Below are 23,716 nucleotides of genomic sequence, written 5' to 3' on the forward strand. Positions count from 1 at the left end.
ACATTTTAATATCAAGTGAAGGAAAAGCATATTTATCAGATTTTGGCGTTGGTCACACAACACAAAGTTTCGATATGGCTGTTGGTTCACCTGCTTATCAAGCTCCAGAGTCATTTCTTGACAATGTAGATTTTCGAAATTTAGATCCTTCTAAAGAAGATATTTGGTCACTTGGCGTGACTCTTTATCAATCATTCTTTGGAAAGCTTCCATTCGAAGGTGAAAGCGTTTTCGAAATTGTCGCCAAGATCAAAACGACTTCTCTTTCTATTCCAAATGGAACAGACCCTGTCAAAGTGTCACTTTTGAAGCACATGCTCTGTGTAAACCATTTAAAACGATTTAACGTCTACCAGACATTACAACATCCGTTCTTTGATAAAAAAAGCGAAACATTTGACGCAAGCCAAATTGAACAAATGGAGAGACCAACTGTTGATCCGAATGCAGAAATAGTGAGCATTAGGGCAACTGTTTGTGATGATTCATTTTCGTTCTCTCGACCAACAATTACACCGCAAGCGCAGCTAAGGGCTATAAATCCAGAGATTTCTGATACAAGTGTTGACTAGATATGATGCTCATCATGATTTATATGTAATGTTTGATATAGAAAAATAAAGATATTTTAACACGAAATTATGACTATGAGTTAATTAATCAAAAAATATTTTAAGGACGTAAAGAAATTAAAAAACTTTTGTTACATTTGATTAAGTAAATGATCTACTTTGAAATCTTAAACAAATGGATCTTCGGCGTTGTTTGACATGTTGTTAATGATTAAAAATCATTCAATCAACTTATCATATTTTTTTCACCTTCAGATTTGTTTCTTTGAATAATAAAACAAAAACTATTATAATTATAAGAACAAAAATTATTACACAAATAATAACAAGAAGAATCTTATTTATTTGTTCTCCATTAGATTATTGTGATGATTATTTTCACGGAAACCATCGAAAATATATTAGAAATATAATCAGAAAATGGTAAAAGATACGAAAACTATTGAAAAAACACATCAAAAATATTGAATATAAAACAATTAAAAACAATTCAATTATAAAAAATGAAACTTAAAATGGATATAAGAGATAAAATGAAATAAATAACATCGAAATATTGTAAAAAATATTTAAAACAAAGTAACGAAGAGATATTGGAGAAATTTTGAAAAAATTCAATTGCAAATTGCAAGATAACTGCATGATATTATCTGTTATTTTTTAAATTAATGATATATATACTAACATTATTTATTAAATGCATAATTGAGACAATAAAAAGGAAAATATCAAAACAAAAGTTAACATCAGCACACAAACTTATGAAAATCATCAAAGTCAATACATTGTAATATTTTACTTTTAAAGAAATATACTCATGGAAGCGCATGTAAAAACAATGTTATAAAGTTACTTATAAAAAATGTCAACCAAAATAGTTCATAACATGACTCTGGATAATTTGCTGTTTCATAATACCAGTGATAATTGCTATAATTATATTCGATATCTGCAAGTGTGCACACTTTTGGTGAAAAAATGATTCTCATAATGATTATTTCGATGTTTTTTTTTTTGTTGTGAACGGAAATTCTCAAAAATCATTCAATTTTCAAGTAAATAACTCAAAAAGTGAAAATTGAATAGATTTTCATCCACACTGTGAAATTGATATTTTATAATTTCAAAATGACCGAACATTTGCACCAATTATTATTAATTCTAAATAAATGAGCAATAAAATACATAAGATTCAATCTATGTAAAAGAGTCACAGATTATAATCTGAAAGTAAAGATGTCCATTGGGAGTGGGTAAATTCCGAATAAATTATTTCTCCATAAAATAAAGTTATTAATAATAATAATAATTTACAAAATTAGTCGAAGAAAACATTACTTAATATCATATGTTCAAGAAAATAAATAAATTTCCCAAATAATAAAAAAGTTTAAATTGAAAATACTTTTGGAAATAAGAAAAAAACAAGTTTTATTCAATACGAAATAATCTATTGATAAATCAATTTTGGAAAAGATAGGATAACTGTTTTGATTCTTCAAACATTTCAAGTACTTTTCCTTTTTTTTGGAGAATTTGATCCATTTCTTCGATCTCATTTTTAAGATGAGCAATTCTTTTTTTCATTTCCAAAATGTTATTTCTGATTTCAATATTGCTTTTTGACAACATTTCTATTTCTTCGTTTATATTTTGTTCTCTTTTTCTTTGGAGAGTATTTGATTTGATCATTTCTTCTTTGACTTTTTGATAAAGCTTTTCAGATTCTTCTTTCTTTTTTACAAGTTCTAATTTTTGTGCATTTGCTTCAATCAGAAGAGATGTTAATTTTTGTGTTTCTTTATTTGCAAGATCGATCTGTTGATCATAATTTCGTTCTTTCTCAATCCTTATGTGTTTTTGGAACCGAGAATATATGGTTCTTAACTCTTGTAATTTTGTGCCTTCTTTTGTTAATTTGTTTTGTTGAGTTTCTTCAAATGATTTTCGAAGTTGAGATGAATATTGTTGAAGTTTATGTAGTCGATGCGTCTGTTTAGCTAACTTTTCTGTAACTTGATTGTTAAATTCATCTAATTCTGGATTAAATTTAGTAGTAGATTGAATTTTGGAGATTTCTGCATTTAATTTAAAATTCAAAACAGAATAGAATTGAACCCATTCCATATCCATACCAATCTTTGAAAGCTCATATAAATTATTTGTTTTCATTATTTGATATTGTTTGTTAATTTTAATAATCTTTTTTTTTGAAATCAATATCCTTTTATTAATAATTTTCTTTGCATTCTCAAGCTTCAACATATAAGTTTTTGGATCAAGCGAATCCTTAAGACATATTATAAATTCAATATGTTCTTCGAAAGTCTTTGGGTTCATTTAGTACGTTTATTATTACTATACGATAGTATCAAACAAACAAAGTCAAATTATTTTTTGCACGTTTATTTTTGATATTTTATTGGTTTAAATTTTACTGTTGATTGAGTCTACGTTTTGGTAGCTAAGTGCTTCATAATCTTCTTTGAACGGCCTTCTAGATATATAATCATTTCCAAGGCCTGATATGACAATACCCAATCCCATGATAATTACGTGGTAAAAGAAGATATGCTTATATGGGCGGATTGTACAGACATGTTCATAAAGAATTAAGCCAACAATTTCGAATGCAAGAAACACAAATCCAGAAATTCTCATTTTGTTATGACATGGGCATTGTCCTTTGGATATCTTCAAAGAAACAATGTGGTATCCAAGGGCTCCGATTGTCAATAATATCATTGATGCTCTATATTCATTAATTTTATCTTTGAATACGGCAAGAGCTTTTTTATCTTCGGGAGCATACAAAGAAAATACGGTCTCCCAGAAAATCATCACAACTTGGAGGCCTCCAAGTATTGTTCCACAAATTCCCCAATCTCTACGACGGCTGAGAACCCAGCTTCCTGCAATTGAAATTTGTGCTGGTTGAATAGACTTTCGTGAAACTATTGTTAGTCCCGTACAAGATATTAAATTTGCTAGATAAATAAAGAATTGAATCCATCCAAAAACATCTTTTTTATCGTGGTGAAATAATGGAATGAAGAAACATAAGAATGCTGCTAAATCCAAGAGACAAAATACGAATCCAATGTATTGAAGTGGGAATCCACTTGTTCCACGATAAACAGGTTTTGAAATGCAATGAAAAATAAGACCACAAGCAAATAGGGTATAACTTCCGAACTTGAACGCAGGATAATATTTTGATCCAAGTGTTGTTTCCCATACTTTCAATCCCTTTGAAATATCATAATTATAATATAAAGTGAAAAGGAATTGTAAAGCTGAAAAGAGAAGCACGTAATAATTGATCTTGCTTCTCCATTTCATTTCATTTGTTTGTTGTGGAGCCATTTGGAATGTGGTGTAATGCCAATCCCACTTTTTCAATCCCGAAACGAACCGATACAACAAATTTGAATGCAGTAGTTTGGGTTGGGAATTATCGAAGTTGGTTTGAAGCAGCCATTTGAATGCCTCCATAATTTAACGATAACTTCTGTGTTCACATAATTATTATCTCAATTGAAAATTCTTGATAAATAAGAATAAATAATTATTTCGATATATAGCGATTTACTGAGAAAAATAATTTTAAATTTGGCTAACGAAAAATTGGATCCATCAATTGAACGCATAATTTCATTATTTGGAGCAAATCATCCATATCCATTTTTTATCATTGGATATTTGATTTATCTTATATTTTATGCAAATGAAAATAATACATGCTACAAAGAGAATGAAACGTTTAAAACTGTCCACTTTTAACCGTCGAGGTCTAATTATATAAAATGTCATATTACTCCAATAAAAATTAATTGAAAAAATCATTTCAAAACAATTAGAAAGTGCCGATAATTCTATTTACGAAAGATGTTCATTTATTATCAAAAAATAATGTCACATTAATGAATTTTATGTCCGTATTCAGATATCACATCTAAAAAAAATTTTGTTAATCAAATTCTATAAATGTACTCTATGTTTATTAATTAATTTCTAATTTAAAAAAAATCTAATTTGGATGTTCAAAAATTGTTTGGATCATTGGCCCCTTCACGTCTCTTCCCCCTCGTGACTCGAGTGTTTCGACACGATTTTTAAGTCCAATAATCATTTTTCTTAAATCACCCATTTCATGAATCATTCTTTCCATTAGGTTCTCCATTCTGCTCACAATAACTTCTTTTGGTTTTTCGTTCTTTTCCTGACTTTCTTCTGATTCTTCTTCAAAATCATATCCAAATTCATTTGCTAATTCAGGTGAATATTTCAGCATATAATACTTCAAATCGAGAACCTTTTCGCCTCCGATGTATTTTTTGAGGACTTCGTATATCTTTTGTATGGGATTTGAATTATCTTTTAATGAATTTTTATGGCCTTGCTTCTGTTGGAGTTGTTCAATATACTTAAAAGTACTTCTGTTCTCACGGTCGCATGGCATGTTTGGGTCGGCACCAGCGTTTAATAAAATTTTGACCATTCGCAAATCTTGTTGAAAGGCAGCAATATACAATGGCGTAGAGCCCGAGGCTGAACGCTGATCGATGTTAACATGAAAAGATTGATCAGAATCAATATTGGAGTTTGATGATTGGAAAAAATCAAAACAACGAAGAAGTAAAAACACATTGACGTAATTGTGGTTGGTGACAGCAATATGGAGAGCTGTTGTCTTAAATTCTGGCTTAGATGGGATGTTTTCAAGTTCTACTTTATCATTAATATGTTCAAGAACCCATTTATACTTTAAGAGGATTCTTAAACAGTGGTAGTCTCTAGAGAGGGCAGCAATGTGAATAATGTTAAATCCTTCTATTTTTTGATTTAAATCTGGATTCTTTTCTTTCAATATGTAATCAACAATTTCATCTTGCTCACATAAAACAGCAAGAAACAGAGGTGTAGGTCCACGTATGTGAAGCTGAGGCGTAAATTTACTATATTTTGTCTTGAAGTCTATTTCAATATATGGCTTTAAGGTCCTTGAAATTTCACTTGGAGAAAGATGAAGTGCCTTAAATCCTTCTAAGTCACCAGATATAATTTTTTCTATGATGTCATCTTGGAGGGACTTGGACGCCTTAGTCGTGAACTTGCACATTTCCAGAAATTTGAATTCCGGTTTTAATATCGGACGTTTCGGATTGTGATGTTTACGACCGTTCAAATCCCGTATCTACATTTTTTTGAGTGCAATTGCATTGAAAACAGCCATCTCTCCCAGCGACCAACCGCATTCAAAAGTCAGGAAAAATTGGCACTTTTAAAACTTGATCAGCCATTCGGCCGAATTTTTTCTATAGTTTACAAGGATTGTCTAATTTCACGTGTGGCATAACAATAATCTCTCTAAAACATTAATGTACACAAAGCATTTGTATAGATAATTACAAAAAAATTCCCGATGTGTACATAACAACGATAAACAAACCAAAATTACCGTTTGTGTAGTTAGATTAACTTTTAGCTGCGATTTCAGTCATGAATCCAATAGTAGAACGAATATATTGTCTGTAATTGTCTCATGAAAAGTGCTTAGCAGTGCGTGTCTTAACAAAGATATTTAAAAATTTTTTCAATCATTAAAAAAGTAAAGTTATTGAATGAAGATTTATTGTCTTTACTTCTTCTTCTTATCTTCGACGACCTTCTTTTCGACAGCACGGATAACGCCAACAGCGACTGTTTGCTTCATATCACGAACAGCGAATCTTCCTAATGCAGCATATTCCTTGAATGTTTCGACGACGAGTGGCTTAGATGGGACGACGACGACGACGGCAGCATCATCCTTTTGGATCCATTCTGGGTTCTCTGTGACCTTCTTACCGTGACGACGGTCGATACGTTGGACGAGCTTGTCGAACTTGCAAGCGATGTGAGCTGTGTGGCAGTCGAAAACTGGTTGGTAGCCAGCGTGGATCTTGCCTGGGTGGTTGGAGATGATCATTTGTGCTGTGAAGTTGATGCATTGCATTGGTGGATCACGGTTAGCTTCACCGACGACGTAACCACGCTTGATGTCAGAGACGGCGACGTTCTTGACGTTGAAACCGATGTTATCTCCTGGAACGGCCTCTGGGAGTTGTGTGTGGTGCATTTCGATGGACTTAACTTCGGTGGTGACTGTTGATGGTGCGAAGACGACTGTCATGTTTGGCTTCATGATACCGGATTCAACACGACCGACTGGAACTGTACCGATACCAGAGATCTTGTAAACATCTTGGACTGGAAGACGGAGTGGGCGGTCGAATGGACGTTTTGGTGGTTGGAGTGTATCGAGTGTTTCAAGGAGTGTGCCGCCTGTGTACCATGGCATGTTTGGTGACTTTTCGGTCATGTTATCACCGACGAATCCGGAGATTGGAACGAACTTGTATTGTTCTGGCTTGAAACCAATGTTGCCAAGGATGTGTGTCATTTCTTGGACGATTTCATCATAACGTTGCTTGGAGTAGTTGACTGTGTTGTCATCCATCTTGTTAACACCAACAATAACTTGCTTGATACCAAGGGTGAAGGCAAGAAGAGCGTGTTCACGGGTTTGGCCTTGTTCGGCAATACCGGCTTCGAAACCACCGCGTGTGGCATCAATAACAAGGACGGCAGCATCGGCTTGGGATGTACCTGTGATCATGTTCTTGATGAAGTCTCTGTGTCCTGGAGCATCAATGATTGTGAACATGTATTTTGGTGATTCGAATTTCCAAAGTGAGATATCGATTGTGATACCACGTTCACGTTCGGCCTTGAGGTTATCCATAACGAAGGCATATTTGAAGGAGCCCTTACCAAGTTGGACGGCTTCCTTTTCGATTTGGGCGAGCTTTCTCTTATCGATACCACCGCACTTGTAGATTAAGTGACCTGTGGTTGTGGATTTACCAGCATCGACGTGTCCGATAACGACGAGATTGATATGTTCTTTCTCCTTACCCATGGGACAATAAACAAAGTGAACTGAAACCTTGGCCTTGTAATAAACAATTCAAATCTTGAATGACCACGAATCCAGTTTTTTAATATCTTATACAATTGTTTGTATGTAAATTTTGACTTTTGAAAATTGAAACCACGTCTGGAAGATTTTTGACAAGCGGTTAAAGATTTTGAAGCAAGACATAGCTCCTCTGAAATTATTTCAAAATTTTAGTAATCTCATTAATGTTAGGTTTATTTAATATATCTCATATAAAGAAATATAGATTTTTATTTCATTTAGTTATCTTAACTTAAAATCTCTATTTTTGCAAATAAAAAAAATAATAATATTTATTTAAAAACAACTTTTTTCTAAAAAACCTTATTTTTGATAAAACATATTAAAACAAAGAATATTCCTAATAATATTATTAGGGCTAAAACAATCTCTTTTTTTTATGCTTGATTTCTGAAATGATAAGAATAAATTTCAAATTATTTTAGAAAAATTTTTGGATATTTCGATTAATTATTCCTTCATCAACATGTATTTTGGATGTTTCACTATTGTAATATGAAAACATTGTTAAAGAAAAATTGTTGAAGATATTAATCAAGCATCATTAACGATATCATTAATATTCTTTTGTTGGTTAAGTATTTTCATTAGTTCTGATTGATAATTTTTCGATACATACATAAGAGCTGAATTAAATAATTTATAAAGTTTCCAAATATTGTATTAAAATATAAAATTACTAAAAGAAAATTTCTATTAAGCTTATAAATATCTTTAGTATTAAGATCAATATCTTTATATTCAATAAGTAATTTAACTATTTCTATTTTATTATTTTTAATTGCATATATAAAAGCTGTATTCTATATTTTAAATAATTCCCAAATATTATTTCAAAATATAAAATTTATAAATAAGAACTGAAATGAAAAAAATAAATATCATTAGCATTAACATTAATACCTTCTTTATTAAGAAGTAATTTAACTATTTCAATCGAACCATTTTCAGATGCTTTCATAAGTACTGTTTCAAATATTTTAAAGGATTACCAAATATTATATTAGATTACTAAATCACTGAAGCAAATATTATCTTTAACATTAATATCAATCCCATTTTGATCAAGAAGTAGTTTAACTATCTCTACATGGTTATTTAGAGTTGCTAATATTATTGCTGTATAAAATATTTTGAGTAATTTCCAAATATTATTTTGAAATATAAAATTATTTATATAAATATTAAAAGAAAAAAACAGATATCTTTATTATTGATATCAATTAGTTTTTCTTCAAGAAGCATTTTAACAATTTCTGCGTTTCCGATTTTAGATGCCAAAATTAGTGCTGTTTCATTTTATAAAAATAATTTCCGTATATTATTTTGAAATATTAAAAGAAAAAAATAAATATTAAACATAATAAACAAATATTTCTTATATTAATATCAATTTCTTTTTGTTCTAGAAGTAACTTTACTATTTTAATGTAACAATATACTGATGCTCTCATAAGTGCAGTTTCAAATATTTCAAATAATTTCCAAGTATTATTCACAAACATAAAATTATCCATACTAATATTATCCTTCACATTAATATCAATTTCTCCTTTTTTAATAAGAAGTTCGACTATTTCAATATAATTTTTTTCTGAAGCAATTTTAAGAATTGTGTTAAATATTCTTAAAAAATCCCACATATTATTGTGAAACTAGAAATATTTGATTTAAATATTAAAAAGGGAAAATAAAAATATTTTGCATTGATATCAATTTCTTTTCGTTTAAGAAGTAATTTCATAAGATCTATATTACCTTTTAATGCTGCTAAAAAAAGCAATGTTTCAAATAATTTGAATAAATACCAAATATTATATTGATATATTAAGTTTCCAAATCAAATGTTAAATAAATTGTTAAATCATTTTTAGAATTAATATCAATTCCATCTTGTTCAAGAAGTAATTTCATTATTTCATTATAACCATTCAAAAATGATATCATTAGTGCTGTTTTAAATATATTAAATAATTTCCATATATTATTTTGAAAGCCAAAATCATCAAAAGAAATTTTAAGTAAAACAAGAGAATATCTTTAACATTAATATCAATTCCTTTTTGTTTAAGAAGTAATTTTATTATTTCTATGTTACCATTTGAAGATGCGCATATAATTGCTGCCCAAAATGCAATAAACATTTTCCAAATATTATTTTGAAATAAAAAATTATTTAAATAAATATTCAACAAAACAAATAAATATCTTTAGCATTTACATCAATTCCTTTTTTCGTAAGAAGCAATTGAACCATTTCGATATGGTCTTTTTGAGTTGCTTGTATAAGTGCTGTTTGAAATATTTCAAATAGTTTCCAATGATAGATTTGAATAAACTTTAAACAAAATTATTTAACATCTTTAGCATTAATATCAATTCCTTCTTGTTCAAGTATTAACTTCATAATTTCGAATTTATCAAAATTAACTAATTTTGCAAGATTTCTTTTTCGATCACAATTTAAATAATACTTAATTAAGAAAATATTATCAATTGCAATTAACTTTCTAATTAATTTACAATTTATCTTTAATCCGTATCCTTCCAAATATGATAAAAGTTCATAGTTAAAGTAATCAAAACATATATTACCTAATTCATCCAAACTATTGATTTTTTCCAATTTATTTTCATAAACATATTTAAAAATCTCATTTTGATGGAATTTTATTGCTGTTTCATAAGCATCTTTAAATGATGAATGATTTCAATGTTTCCACCTGCAATTGCATATTTACCTGCATTAAATGCATTTGCTCCATTCATAAGTAAATATTTAAAACATTTAATTGATCCAAAAAATGATGCATAATCAATTAATGAAACATTTTTTTGGTTAATAAATGAACATCTTTCATAAAGTGATGGTTTAATCGTTTGATTAAAATCAAAATTTGTTTGTGATGATATTTCTTGAAGTTTTTCTATTTCATCATTTCGAATTATTTTTGATAATTTATTTGTATTTATTCCTTTTTTAATTAACTTCTTATGAAGTGCCCAGTTATCTTTTCTAAGTTCTTTTATATTTCTTCGGAAGTCTTTATAAAATATAGAATGACTTAATGATTTAATTTCATTATCTTTTAGATAATGTGAAAAGTATAAAGAATTTTGATTTTTTATTGTTTTTGGATCACTTAGTTTTTGTTCAATCAACATTTCTAGAAGATAATATGATTCGCATGAATGAATATTAAGAAGTATTTCTACAAAAACATTGATAATATTTATGTTTTTTTGAATCTTGTTCTCTTTGTGATTTAGCAAATGTAAATACTTGATATATGTTTCGGCTTCTCCCATTTGAAGTACAAATATACAGTATACTAATCGACATACCATGCAATTTAAGGAATATAAATATCTAGAATCAACTAAAGAAATCCGTTGATGCAACAGAAAATTTAATATTTTTTTCATCTAACGAAAATATCGTTTTATATAATGTATATGCCTTTTGTTTATTTATATCTATTGTTGAAATGTTAACATCCATTGATGAGACCAAAAATAAACGGTTTTGACTCTGAAATCTTTTCACAAAATTAAGAAAAAACCGGAAATAAATAAAATGAAAATATCAATCCTAAATGTAAATAAGATTTAGCATAAAGCACAAAATAAGTATCATAAAAATATTTTAAAATAAATATAAATTAAAAATAAAATCTATTGAGAAATCATTTCTTATTTGACGATTGTCTGACTAACAATGATTTTTCTTTTTAAATGAATGATTTTTGAATAAAAAATTATAAATGAGAATTGTGATACTATATATTTTTTTATTCATATATTAATTACATTGTATATCAATAAACGAAGGATGATATTTTCATTTTAAGCTTCCAAGGATGATATTGAATTTTTCATGTATAAAAAGTAGTTTCACTATTATCACGAGATTTTCCTAAGATGAATCTATAAATGTTATTTGAAATATAAATAAATATCTTTAGCATTGGTACCAATTCTTACTTATTCATGAAAAAAGTTTATTACATCTTTATATTTTTTAAGTTCAAGGGCTGTAAATATAACAGTAGGTAAACCAAAACATGTAATAAATGATATGCAACACATTATTTGGTATCCACAACGATGTTCATATTGTTACATGTACTATGTGAAAAAGATATATCGACATAATATTACTTTATTTACTTTTTTCTCCACCAATTCTTAAATTTTCCTTTTTATTTACTAACATTTCAAAGCCCAAGCGCTGACTTTACTTCGTCTTCGAGTAAGTCTATTTCGCCTTTTAGTCCATTCCAATCGTCGTTATAATGTAATCCTTCGTTTTCTGCAACCTCATTTTCGCCGTTGGCGAAGGCGAGAAGCTCAGAAAGCGGCTCGGAATCATTAAACTCATGTGATTGCAAATTTGGCGCATTTGCAAAATCACTAATATGATCACGTAAAAAGATGATAAAACACTCAAGTGGTGATTTCCCTTCGATGTTCTCCCCAAGTTTGGTCCAATCGCCTTTGAATGTGTTGAAGTTTTGAAAGATCTTATTTTCAATGAATTCATTCGTTGGAGTAGGCTCATTAATTCGTTGCGGGAGAGTGCGGAACTCAAAGTCTGCACGATTTACCTCGAGTTGTGAGAGTGTATTTTGATGTGAAAAGCACATTAGACATATGACAATTCCTGGATACTTCTTGGAGATAAAATGACCTTGGCCACATGAATCTTTACATAGGGCACATTTGACTTCGAGGTGTGGCAGTGGATGAGATGTAGCAGGAGTATTGAAATGAATATTTTCAACTGCCAAGGCATATTCATTACGAAGATTGGAATACGTAGGAGAAGGTTGAGATTGCGTAGCAAAATTTGGTGTGAAATTAATGAGACCCCAAACGCAAAGAAAATGATGAATTCTACTGATGAGAAGTGCATCACCACCTTCCATGTGGCGCATTGTAGATGTGGTGACATCTGTAGTTGGATATAAACGGAAGAGTTTAATAAACTTGTTTCTGATTCGTTTGTAATTTCTGGCAAAAATTGGATCACTAAGCTCCGGGAACGCACTTCTCTCAATAGAATGGATTTTTTTGAAGTCAAACCATCTGCATTGAGATGGAATTGTGTGGGGAATGGGATTTTGAGGATATGGTGATTTAGGTTGACATGGCGGTTTAACAACACATTGACAGAAACGCGTGACCTTGTAGTTTGATGCTTCAACTAATGTTTCTGTTTTAAAGCGCCTGTAGCGTTTTATCTCCAGGCATTCGAATGGATGCTTAACGGCTGTCATGAAAGTGACGCAGTTGGACCCGTGTGAAATTCGAATGGGCCAAAGCGGTTATTGTGTGAAAAATAGCCGCCAAATTAACGGTCCTCATATTTCAACGAATATTTCTAACGTATTTTAAACGATTTTCGTAATTGCCACTTTTTGCAAGAAAAAAAAACATTAGTGAAAAAAAATTGGCGTATGCTTTATATAAAGGTATGATGAAGAAACTTTTATTTTGCTGGTTGTTCTGTTTCTGGTTTCTGTGGTGTTTCAACCTTTTGTGGTGGCGGCGATCTGATATTTTCTTCAATTACAGCAAGTGCTGTAAGAGCCAAAATTATCCAAACAGGGAAAAAATATGCTGCTTTTCTTTGAAGCTCATTTTCATCATATGTCGGAAGAAATCCCATAGCAAGGAGAATCCAAAGTACAACTGTTGCTACTAAAGTTAAGAGTACTGCTTTTCCATGTGAGCGAAAATAATTACGATACGCTGCTAGAAGGCTTACCATATCGAATGTTTTTCTTTTTTGTGATTGAATGCTTTACGAATTTTTCAAAGATTCGAGTTTGAGTCTTTTTGTACAAAAATGACAAAAAAGATTCTGAAATTATCCAATTTTCATGTAAAGTATTCAAAAAAGTGAAATCAAGTGCTGTTCCAAATACTTTAAATAATTTTCAAACATAATTTTGAAATATTTAATTATTACAATAAACATAAAATGAAACAAACAAATATTTTTAGCATTAATATCAATTTCTTCTTGTTCAAGAAGTAATTTAACTATTTCTGTATGACCATTTTCAGATGCTATCAGTAGTGTTGTATTAAATAATTTAAATAATTTCCAAATATTAATTTGAAATAAGAAATTATTGAAATAAATCTTAAATAAAACAAATAAACGCCTTTAGCATTAATATCAATTCCTCTTTGTTTCAAAACGTATTTAACAAGTTTAATATTTTCTGATCCAGATGAAAATACCAGTATATCATGTGGAATTGAATGATCTTTAAGAAAATATTCGACTAAAAAAATATTTCCAATAATTGCTGCTTCATTAATAATATCATCATTTTTTCATTCCTTCTTTAAGTAAAAATGAAAATATTTCATAATTATGATATAAAATACAAAACTTTCCTAATTCTTCTAAATTATGAATTTCTTTTATTTTATTATCATAAAAATATTTAAAAGATATCATTTTGATGAAATTCAATTGGTATTTCATATGCAAATGATGAATGATTTTGTTCACATAAATTAATGATTTCTTCATTTCCACCTGTAACTGCATATTCTCCTGTGTTATCTATTTTAGAACCATTCATAAGTAAATATTTGAAACATTTAATGGATTCAAAGAATGCTGATTCATCTGTATGTTATTAAGAAATCCTCCAAATACATCAAATATATTGGATTTGATTTTATGAATCTCTTCAAATGTTCTTATTTTTTTTATAAAATTCAAAAATAAATCTACATTATTGTTTTTAATTACAAAGGAATAATATATCATTTAAATGATAATTAAATCATAAGATAAAGGATGGATTTTATCAAATTTATTAATTATTCAACCTAAAGATTTAGAGAAATTTCTTCATTCAAACTAATAATTTCTTGATTTATTGATAGAAGTGTTTCTGAGTCGTAAAGTCCCTTTGGATTCATGTGGAAAAATGAACTATTTCTATTCATCAAAATTTTTGTGAGCCAATAATAACCGACATATTAATTCAAATTTGAATTGTTGTTATACTATATCGGCACACAGGGATAGCAGCATGCTAGCATAGAGTTTAACATAAATTTTTTATGATACATAATATTTATAAAGGTTAGGATGCAAAACGCCCTCCATTTTGCGGTTTTTGAACGATAGGAAATTTGAAAGGAAAAAAAATGGCAATAAAAATATTCGACTTTTGATAAGGAGATCAAAGTCATTTCAAAAAGTGAATAATGGCAAAATATCTTATTGGTGGGGTCTGATACACTTCGAAATCATTTTTCTAATAAAAATATTTTAAATTATGATTAGTTTATTAAGAAATTTCACCAATTATTGCTTTCCAGCATTTTTCGAATGTATTTCCTATATTTCTTCGAAAGCACCATTCATGGATATATGATTCGAGATAATTTCTAAATCCATTTTTTATGAGGTATCCTTTTATTAGATTCCATGTACCTTCTATTTTTTGAGTATTTGCCTCAGTAATTGGATCTACAAAATTTTCTAAGTGATTTACTGTTTTGTGTACATAACCTAAATCACTAAGAGTATTATATGCCTTCCATTCATCAGACCAAATTTCTGAATTAGGTCTAACTGTTGAACAAATAATTGGAATGAGAACTTCTTTCGATCTATTTTCGCAAATCTCAGCAACAACTCTCATTGTTTTACTGTCTATTTCGCCAAAAACCCAAATTTCTTCTTTTTCCAATGCACTTCCTTTGTTGTATTTAGCACCGAAAAAATGACTTTCATCAATTTCGACTATTCCATCACCAAGTAAATTCTGAGCTATATCTTTTCGATATTCTTTTTATGCAATAGATCGAAAAGTTTGAAACCATGTTATTACTGATCGTTCACATACACCTGTAATTTTAGATGTAGTTCTTATATCAAAACCTTCTACCCAACATGCTAAAATGTGAACAAATCCCCTTAATGAGAGTTTTGATTGTGATACCCATGAATCTAATCTGATTGATTTTGAATTTCTGCATTTACTTGAGCAGCATCTATATGCAGCACCATCAGGGTAACTTGGTGAGAAATAAACTTTCATTAACGATTGACATTTCGGACATATCTGAATTTGGTGGATATCAGGAATGATTCCCTGCTCAGAGGCCCATTTGATAATACTTTTGTCATTTAATTTTGACACTTTCTTAATGGTTTCGAATTGCAATTGCATCAATGAAGAAATGATCGACTTTTTGACTACTTTACAAACAAAAAATATGAATAAATTTTTATCGATAACCGTTATAATAAATCTTATATATTTTATTTAATAACTTAAATATAATCGTTATGTCAAATATTTTGTATGTCAAAATATATATATTAATATGTATCAAATGCGAGCACCGAAGGTGCGAGCGGTTTCGATCGTTATCCATTGAAAAACGAAGTTTTTGAATGGATAACGATCGAAACCGGCCGTCAGGATGATGGATGGGGTGCCCTAATGTGGCATTTCTATTTTTCCTCAAATTTCCTATCGTTTAAAAACCGCAAAATGGAGGGCGTTTTGCATCAGAGCCTTTATAAATAATCATCAATTAGATTTCAATCCATTTATAAAATTAATAAGTAGTTGGCTATTTGATGAGATGAATATATTTTATATTTAATTGAATAGTTTATTTTGTAATGTATACAATTTAAAATACCTGTCACCCTGCTCCCCAAACCAAAAGTGACTGTGGGAGATCACCAGGAAGGCATGGAAATTTCCATATATACACAAAATGCTGTGAGAAAATAAATTCTTATTGATGAAATTTTCATTATTTATTAAATTTAGTGAAGAAGTTACTTGCCAATGGCTATTTTATAAACATTCTCGAAAAATGAAGGGAATTTATGAAAGAATTCTTTCAAGAATTAAGAATTTTTTCTCTAGATTTATCTACATTTGATAGACAATTTTGCTTTGAGGTACTAAATAATTCAATAGAGATCCGATGGGAAATTTGATAAAGTTTTCTTTGCGGAAACCGTTAATGATCCTCTTTTCAGCGCTGAAAAAATGGGAGTCCTCGAAGAAGATGAAAATTTTCAATTTCTTTATAAAGTTTCAAATGGAAACCTCAATGCAGAAAACAGTCAAATAGTAACATACTTAACAAGATTTAGAAAAAGTTTATCATTTTCATGGATATCTCAATTTCGCGATGAAGCACGTAAAAGTCTTATATTAGTTTTAAAAATGATTTTCAAATTTGCTACAAATTCTGATGCCACGGTTCGTGTTAATTCCTATAATACTTTAGGTGGATTATTAATAGCTGTTGCACCTTATTGTTCACAAATTTTTATTGCTGCTTTTGCCGAAGCTGTTGTTGGTGTTGAAGTTTCTCCAAAAGTTTCTATAGCAATTATTAATACATTTTTATATCTTACAAGGTTTATTTCACCAATTCGAATGGATGAATTTGTTTGTAGTATTCCCATAAACTCTCATTTTGGTGTTGATCTTTCCGAATTTATTCAATATATTCCACAAGTTATTCCTTTAATGGAAAATTTACCAATTGTTCTCAAGCAAAACATTCTTCGCTCTATTGTTTGTGGATGTAAGGATGAGCCAAATTATGCCTTTACATCATCCGTTTCACTTTTAATATCGATGAATAAGAAAGAACAAATTGACATCTTAGTTGATTTAATAATCAAAAACCATCAACTTGGTAAGGTTGCTGTTTGGCTTGGTCCAGTTCTTCTTGAAGACAGAGAAGTGTATGATCTTATTGGTGAAAAAGGAAGGGAATTATTCTTAACGTACTCCCTTCAAGAATTCAAAAGAAAACCGTTAAATCTCTGTCAATTTGAGTATGCTTGTAAAACGTGTTCTATTTTTTTATATAACGAACCAACCTTAAAAGAAAAGATATACAATGAAATTGAAGATAATTATCCACCTATTTATAAGTCGCGTTTGTTATATTTGCCAATGACGCTTGAAGAAATTAAACAATATAAAGATACGATTTATTTATCACCTAAACTTGTAGCATTAAGGAATCATTTTGAGCATAATAATGATGATGCCGATGAAGTTGCAAAGTTATTTTTAGAGTATCAAAACACGGAAAATGATTTATATTGTAAACTAATTGAAAGTTTTGGAACATGTATTGATAAAATGTTAATATTATGTAAAGAAGATCATCATTTAAAGCTAATGAAGTTTATTCTTCAAAAGCCAAATAAGAATTGGGTACATAATGAAGCAATATGTAAATTAATTGATAATATATCAATCGAAAATTGTCTGAAAGTTTTCACCGAATATTTTGATATTGCATTAAATTTACTTTTAGAATTTACATTGTCATCACATGACCGATTATTTAATACATCAATTTCATCGCTAAAGAAATTCGCTTCGTATATATACTTAGAAAAGATTCTTTTAAAGATATATTCGAGCGATTGGCTTAATGAAAATGTTGTTTCCAAACGATTTTATTTATTATCGGAATTAGCAAGCTTATTTAAGTCACCTCTTTTTTCTATTTTCATTCCGCTCGCAGGAGAGGCATTAACTTCATGTGAAAACGTGATAACTATTTCGAATATTTTTGCATTTTTAAGTAAAGTCGAAATCAAATCGATTTCAGAAGAAATTCGAATATTTACATTTCAGTTTTTGATAAGGCACATTCAAAGCTTTACACAGTACCAAATTGAATATGGTTATGAAATCCAACCGCTAAACGGTTATTTCCTAGATGGCTTAGATACTGATATTGTAACTAATCCTACATGTAATCATCAGACAGTATTACAACATGTAAAGAATTGTTATATGTTTTTATGTAATATCCCATTAAATCAAGTCAAAGATTATGAAACGTTTTTTAAATTGTCGTTTAATTTAGTACCAATTTTTGATAAAATTCCATTAAATGAAATGCAAAAATTAGCGAATCAATTTACGCAATATAGTCAACAAATGTTTGATTTAGCAATTGATACCTTTAAATCAACTTCGAAAGATGACGTTGCAGCGATTTGTTGTAATTATTTAATACCGACGAGTAAAGAGTTACCACAACAAATCGAAGAATCATTGTTACAATTTCTCACTGTTAAAGAAACGCATGATCCGGATCTTTTATATAATTCTTATATATATATTGATCAAAAGGATCATAACTTAGCGTTAAATAACATCGATAAGTTAATAAAACGCTTACCAGAAAAAGATGCAATAATATTATTATTTAAATTGTCGAAAATTATTAACAAAAATGAGTTGAAATTCGTCACTGATAATCAATCAATAGCATTTTTAGATTTCGCATTGATATATAAAGGAGAATACTTTGATAAAGTAAAAAGTTATATCGAAAATGTTCCGTTTGATAAATGGCCTTTAGATGATGATACAATGAATAAATCACTTTTGGAATTCTTAAACCAAATCGAAATTAAAATAAAATTAAATGATTTGGTGAAAATAGATGAACAACATTGGAAATTCATATTTTCGAATAAAGAGTTTTTCGATACAACGAATTTAAATGAATTTATTCCGAATAATATTTCATTGTTTTATAAAATCGATACATCGAATGTATATATACAACAAATTCCTGAAAATGTATTTAAATTTAATAAAAATATTGTCGAAAATATAACAAAAATTTCGACAATTTCTCCTTTTGTTAATTCGGGAAAATTTATTCCACAGATTTATTTGGCGATGAATTATTTCCGATTTACAAACAAAATAATAACAAACGAATTATTTAATCAATATTTAACATATTCACTTGAGACTAAATCATTAAATTTGTTGAAAACTTTATTAAAATATGCGCAAAAGCATTCGATACAATTCGATGTTACTGATAATTCGATGTTTTTCACATCTGAAATAATTGATTATACAATTAATGCATTAACAAAATACAAATCAATACATAAAATCCCGAAAAATATTGTCGATAAAATCGAAGAATTCATTGGTAAACCAATAACTAAAGAATTAATTCTCGATGAAAATGTACAAATTTCTCATTTCGTTAAATTAGATTCACAATTTTTCACACATTATTTATTCGAGTTCGATGATTTCAAAGCTAATAGACTTATAAAACTAATAAAAATCATGAATTTCGTGTCTTTCCCACCCGGTGAAATCTTAAGTATTATTATTAATTACATTGGAAATTATAAAAGTTTCACATCAACAAAGAAAAAAGCAGTTTTTCTAAGGTTTATCTACGCCACTTTTGTGAACTTACATAAACGGAAAGAAAGACAAGCAATAAATGAATTAATTACCACTTTGGATGAATATTTCCCAATTATAGCAAGTGAAATCCCATCCATCATTTATTTTGAGCTAACATTATTATTACAATATTTATTATTGTATTCTAATAATTTCAACATATATCAAAACTTCTTTAACACATTAAATCCTAAGTCAATTCTTTATAGCTATTTCCTAAACCACTTTTCTACGCTATTTATTGTTCGTAATCCTTTAAGTTTAAGTGGTAACTATAAAATCATCAAACAATCATTAGAATATAATTTGCCTTCAATAACAAACGTAATTTTAAAGACAATAAAAATATATTTAGCGAATTATGACTTATTCTTACAAATCAAATCGATCATATTTAATGAAATCACAAACAACTTAAAATTCTTTAAGTCAGATTTCCAACTTGGTCCTTCATTAATAATAATATATTCGACGTTATTAACAAATCCACAAATATTTAATACAATTCCACATAATATCTTCCAAACATTTATTAATAACTTTTTAATCCAAAAAGAAAACGAACCAATTTATCAAATTTGTTTCCCATTAATCTTAAAGCTTTCATTAATCGATCGAAATTTGTTTTATTCCATTTTTGATTTAGAGTTTTGTAATAACATTATAATGAAAACTTTAGTTTCTACGTATTATTCATTAAAACAAAATATTAAAAACGAAGATAAGTTGGAACTGTTCGAAATCGATACACTACAAAACTTCCAAAAGTTTTATGATAAGTTCCCAACAATTAATGGATCAAAGTTCATGTTCCAAATATGTAAAATAAGTACTGAACCTGTTTCATTCTTCTTCACAAAAATGATTTACACTACAAATAACTTTTTGGTGCTCTTCGTAGCATTAAAACAAATTTTCGAGACATTGGATAACGATGATAAAGAGTTGGCAATGTCAATCGCAAAGGAGTTCGAGTACGAGCCGAAGTCGAGAAAATCGGCAATGAAATATTTCGTGGGTAATGATGAATGTAGTAGGTATTTCATCATTGCAGCAGCTGAAACAGATGATGATATAGAAAAAGAATTGGATAAATTTAAATAAAATATTTTAATGTTTTTATGGTAAATATATAATTTTGTGTTCGCATTATACTGAAGTAAATTTGAGTGAAATGGTCGTAAAAGTTGCAATTGTAAACATAAGAATTTATCATCCGATACCACTTTTTGAGTATTGTTGTCACTTTTGATAACAAATAACAAAAAATATTTACGATAGAAAAATCAGATAATCAGGAAACTGTTTCTCCCAGAAAAAAACTATCGTCATTATGAAATCATCATCGTTTAACTAGGGATTTTTTATACTAAAAATTAATAAAAAAACATTTAACATAATGTTTTACTCATTTTTTGAAAAATAGAATAATATAAAGTGGTTGCAATTTAACTATTTTCGTACAACTCTAACATTTTTTGCAAAATCACATATTTCAAAACAAAAACATGTCTTTGAATAAATTATATAAAAGATTTTTTAAGCATACTTTAATATTATAAATGTATGCAACGTCAACAAATTATTCACAAACTGTTCACAAAAAGGATTTTCAAAGATAGAACCGAATAAAATAAATGGAAAATCACCTGATTTTTATTCAAAAGCTGAAGTGCTTGGGAATGAAATAAAACACAGTATATCAAATAAAGACAAAAAAGTTTATGAGCTTTCTTACATATGAACTTTAGAATGAACAATTAAGTGTCTTACGGTTAAAAGTGCACTGAATGAACGATAAAACCGTCAATAAGCTAAGCCAATGTCTCTGACCAGCCAAGTCACCCAATTCTTAGGTAAACTTTCACCAAATACTAAACTTGCTTTAACTGTTGGTGCAGGGGCTGGTGTTGCATTTCTCGCAAAAGAAATGTTTTTTTCTCCATATAAAACTAACGGATTACCTGATGCAAAAAATCTAAAAGGATTTTCACCAACAATGACGCGTCACGAAGCAACTAAAATACTTAACCTTCCACAGGCATTCACAAAAGCAGACGTCCAAAAACAACATCGAGTTCTTATGAGCCTCCTTCATCCTGATAAAGGAGGCAACTCATACATTGCCATGAAAATCAACGAAGCTCGTGATTTTCTTTCTCTTGGTACAAAAATATAAATTATGTAAATCCATCAATATTTTTTTATAAATATTTGTGTTGATAACAAAAAAAAATATTGTTATAATGGTGTGAGGGTGATACCTCTATGAAAGTGATTTAATGCTTTTTGTTTAACAATAGAAACAGTGAACAACTGTTACCCACGCAAGTAGCACTTAAATTTTTCAATATTCAGAACGATCACTTCTGTCACAAAATAAAGTAACCGATTTACCCAAACAGATATTTTGTTATAATGTTGCTCGAATTTATAGGTCTAATTAATCTCTTTCAAATAAACAAAAGAAGTGAATTGTATGTTAAATACATACCAAAAATTTTTTCAATCAAAATTAATTACAAGCACACATCATTATTTCCAATTGCATGTCTTCAAGCAAACTATCATCCCATCGCTCACACTTCAATTCTAAAAAATATTTTATTTGCTGAAAACCAAAAAACAAAATATTTTCCTTTCCTTCATATTTTTGTTTTTAGTAAGGAACTTAATTCATTTTCTCTTTTATTCAACAATTTTTTGATAATTTTTCTCACTTTTTTTGTGGTTAAATTATCTCATAACAAAATAAAATGCATTACCATTAATAAATATATAGAAATGAATTACAAATTTCTTTCTTTGCTTTTTACTATTTATTTCATTCATACAACTGAAATATATTCTAGCGAAACATCAACACTTACAATAACTAATTCAATTGAATTTGATGAAAGATTTGAATATAATACAGCTAAACATGTTATAATTGAAAGCGGCATTTCAACAATTTCATCATCAGCTTTCTATGAATGGACTTCTTTAATTTCAGTTATAATTGGTGACTCTGTTACATTGCTTGGGACTTATGCTTTTTTTGGTTGTTTAAATTTAGAATCAATTATAATTGGAGAAAATGTTCAAATATTTGGAGAACGTGTTTTTCAAAATTGCCCTAAATTACAGAACATTACTTTTCCTGCCTCAGTAAGTGAATTTAATTCTGCAGTTTTTATACAATGCTATAGTGTTAAGTTTTATAAAGTATCAGAAAATAATCCTAATTTTTGTAATTTGAATAATGACGGTGTTCTTTATGATAAAAATGTTCAAACTATTTACTTTTATCCAGCTGGTAAAGAAAGTAAAACATATGAAATTCCATCAACAATTACTTGTCTTAAAGAATGTTCATTTTATGGTGCTTCTAATCTAGAAAAGATTACAAACACTGAAAATATCTCTAGTATAGAAGAATATACATTTTGCCATTGCGAACAACTAAAATCATTTACTATTTCAAATAAAATTACAGCAATCTCACAGGGTTTATTTTCATATTGTATTAATTTAACAACAGTTTTCATTGGCGAAAACGTGGCCTTAGTTAGTATATATGGGTTTAATGCATGTAATAACCTCAAATGTGTTTATTTTTACGGAGAAAATGAACCTAAATTTAATACAAACGCTTTTTCTGGTGTTACAATTGAAATTGAAGTAATGGTATTAAGCACATATCAAAGCAATAAATTTGGAATATTTAATGTAACTAACGAAATAATTCCAGAATGCTCTCCAACACATATATTCACTAAATCAAATACATTCACTAAATCTAATACTTTAACTAAGTCTAATACATTCACTAAATCTAATACATTAACTAAATCAAATACATTCAGTAAATC

At 28.7% G+C, this 23,716-nt stretch overlaps 8 protein-coding genes across 8 annotated transcripts; 3 read left to right on the forward strand and 5 right to left on the reverse strand.

Annotated features, from left to right (window-relative positions):
- Nucleotides 1-74: 74 nt before the first annotated feature.
- On the forward strand, nucleotides 75-572 carry GO595_005288 (CAMK family protein kinase; the record flags this gene model as incomplete). The annotated part of the gene is made up of 1 exon (XM_067918514.1): nucleotides 75-572. One exon carries the CDS (start codon nucleotides 75-77, stop codon nucleotides 570-572), a length of 498 nt encoding a protein of 165 aa, XP_067774501.1.
- Nucleotides 573-2,999: 2,427 nt separating this feature from the next.
- On the reverse strand, nucleotides 3,000-3,938 carry GO595_005289 (uncharacterized protein; the record flags this gene model as incomplete). Its single annotated transcript, XM_067918515.1, has 1 exon — nucleotides 3,000-3,938. The coding sequence occupies one exon, from the start codon at nucleotides 3,936-3,938 to the stop codon at nucleotides 3,000-3,002; it is 939 nt and encodes a 312-aa protein (XP_067774502.1).
- Nucleotides 3,939-4,602: 664 nt separating this feature from the next.
- GO595_005290 (NF-kappa-B inhibitor epsilon) lies at nucleotides 4,603-5,694 on the reverse strand (the record flags this gene model as incomplete). Its single annotated transcript, XM_067918516.1, has 1 exon — nucleotides 4,603-5,694. The coding sequence occupies one exon, from the start codon at nucleotides 5,692-5,694 to the stop codon at nucleotides 4,603-4,605; it is 1,092 nt and encodes a 363-aa protein (XP_067774503.1).
- A 519-nt stretch (nucleotides 5,695-6,213) lies between these two features.
- On the reverse strand, nucleotides 6,214-7,536 carry GO595_005291 (elongation factor 1 alpha; the record flags this gene model as incomplete). Its single annotated transcript, XM_067918517.1, has 1 exon — nucleotides 6,214-7,536. The coding sequence occupies one exon, from the start codon at nucleotides 7,534-7,536 to the stop codon at nucleotides 6,214-6,216; it is 1,323 nt and encodes a 440-aa protein (XP_067774504.1).
- A 4,277-nt stretch (nucleotides 7,537-11,813) lies between these two features.
- GO595_005292 (SWI/SNF complex subunit SWI3B) lies at nucleotides 11,814-12,875 on the reverse strand (the record flags this gene model as incomplete). The annotated part of the gene is made up of 1 exon (XM_067918518.1): nucleotides 11,814-12,875. The coding sequence occupies one exon, from the start codon at nucleotides 12,873-12,875 to the stop codon at nucleotides 11,814-11,816; it is 1,062 nt and encodes a 353-aa protein (XP_067774505.1).
- Nucleotides 12,876-13,087: 212 nt separating this feature from the next.
- On the reverse strand, nucleotides 13,088-13,369 carry GO595_005293 (uncharacterized protein; the record flags this gene model as incomplete). Its single annotated transcript, XM_067918519.1, has 1 exon — nucleotides 13,088-13,369. The coding sequence occupies one exon, from the start codon at nucleotides 13,367-13,369 to the stop codon at nucleotides 13,088-13,090; it is 282 nt and encodes a 93-aa protein (XP_067774506.1).
- A 3,277-nt stretch (nucleotides 13,370-16,646) lies between these two features.
- GO595_005294 (uncharacterized protein) lies at nucleotides 16,647-18,175 on the forward strand (the record flags this gene model as incomplete). Its single annotated transcript, XM_067918522.1, has 2 exons — nucleotides 16,647-17,398; nucleotides 18,154-18,175. The coding sequence occupies 2 exons, from the start codon at nucleotides 16,647-16,649 to the stop codon at nucleotides 18,173-18,175; spliced, it is 774 nt and encodes a 257-aa protein (XP_067774507.1).
- A 3,509-nt stretch (nucleotides 18,176-21,684) lies between these two features.
- GO595_005295 (mitochondrial import inner membrane translocase subunit tim14) lies at nucleotides 21,685-22,041 on the forward strand (the record flags this gene model as incomplete). Its single annotated transcript, XM_067918523.1, has 1 exon — nucleotides 21,685-22,041. The coding sequence occupies one exon, from the start codon at nucleotides 21,685-21,687 to the stop codon at nucleotides 22,039-22,041; it is 357 nt and encodes a 118-aa protein (XP_067774508.1).
- Between the last annotated feature and the right edge of the window lie 1,675 nt (nucleotides 22,042-23,716).

This window comes from Histomonas meleagridis (genome assembly GCF_020186115.1).
Source record: "Histomonas meleagridis strain 2922-C6/04-10x chromosome Unknown contig_33, whole genome shotgun sequence".
In the NCBI taxonomy this organism is placed as follows: domain Eukaryota; phylum Parabasalia; order Tritrichomonadida; family Dientamoebidae; genus Histomonas; species Histomonas meleagridis.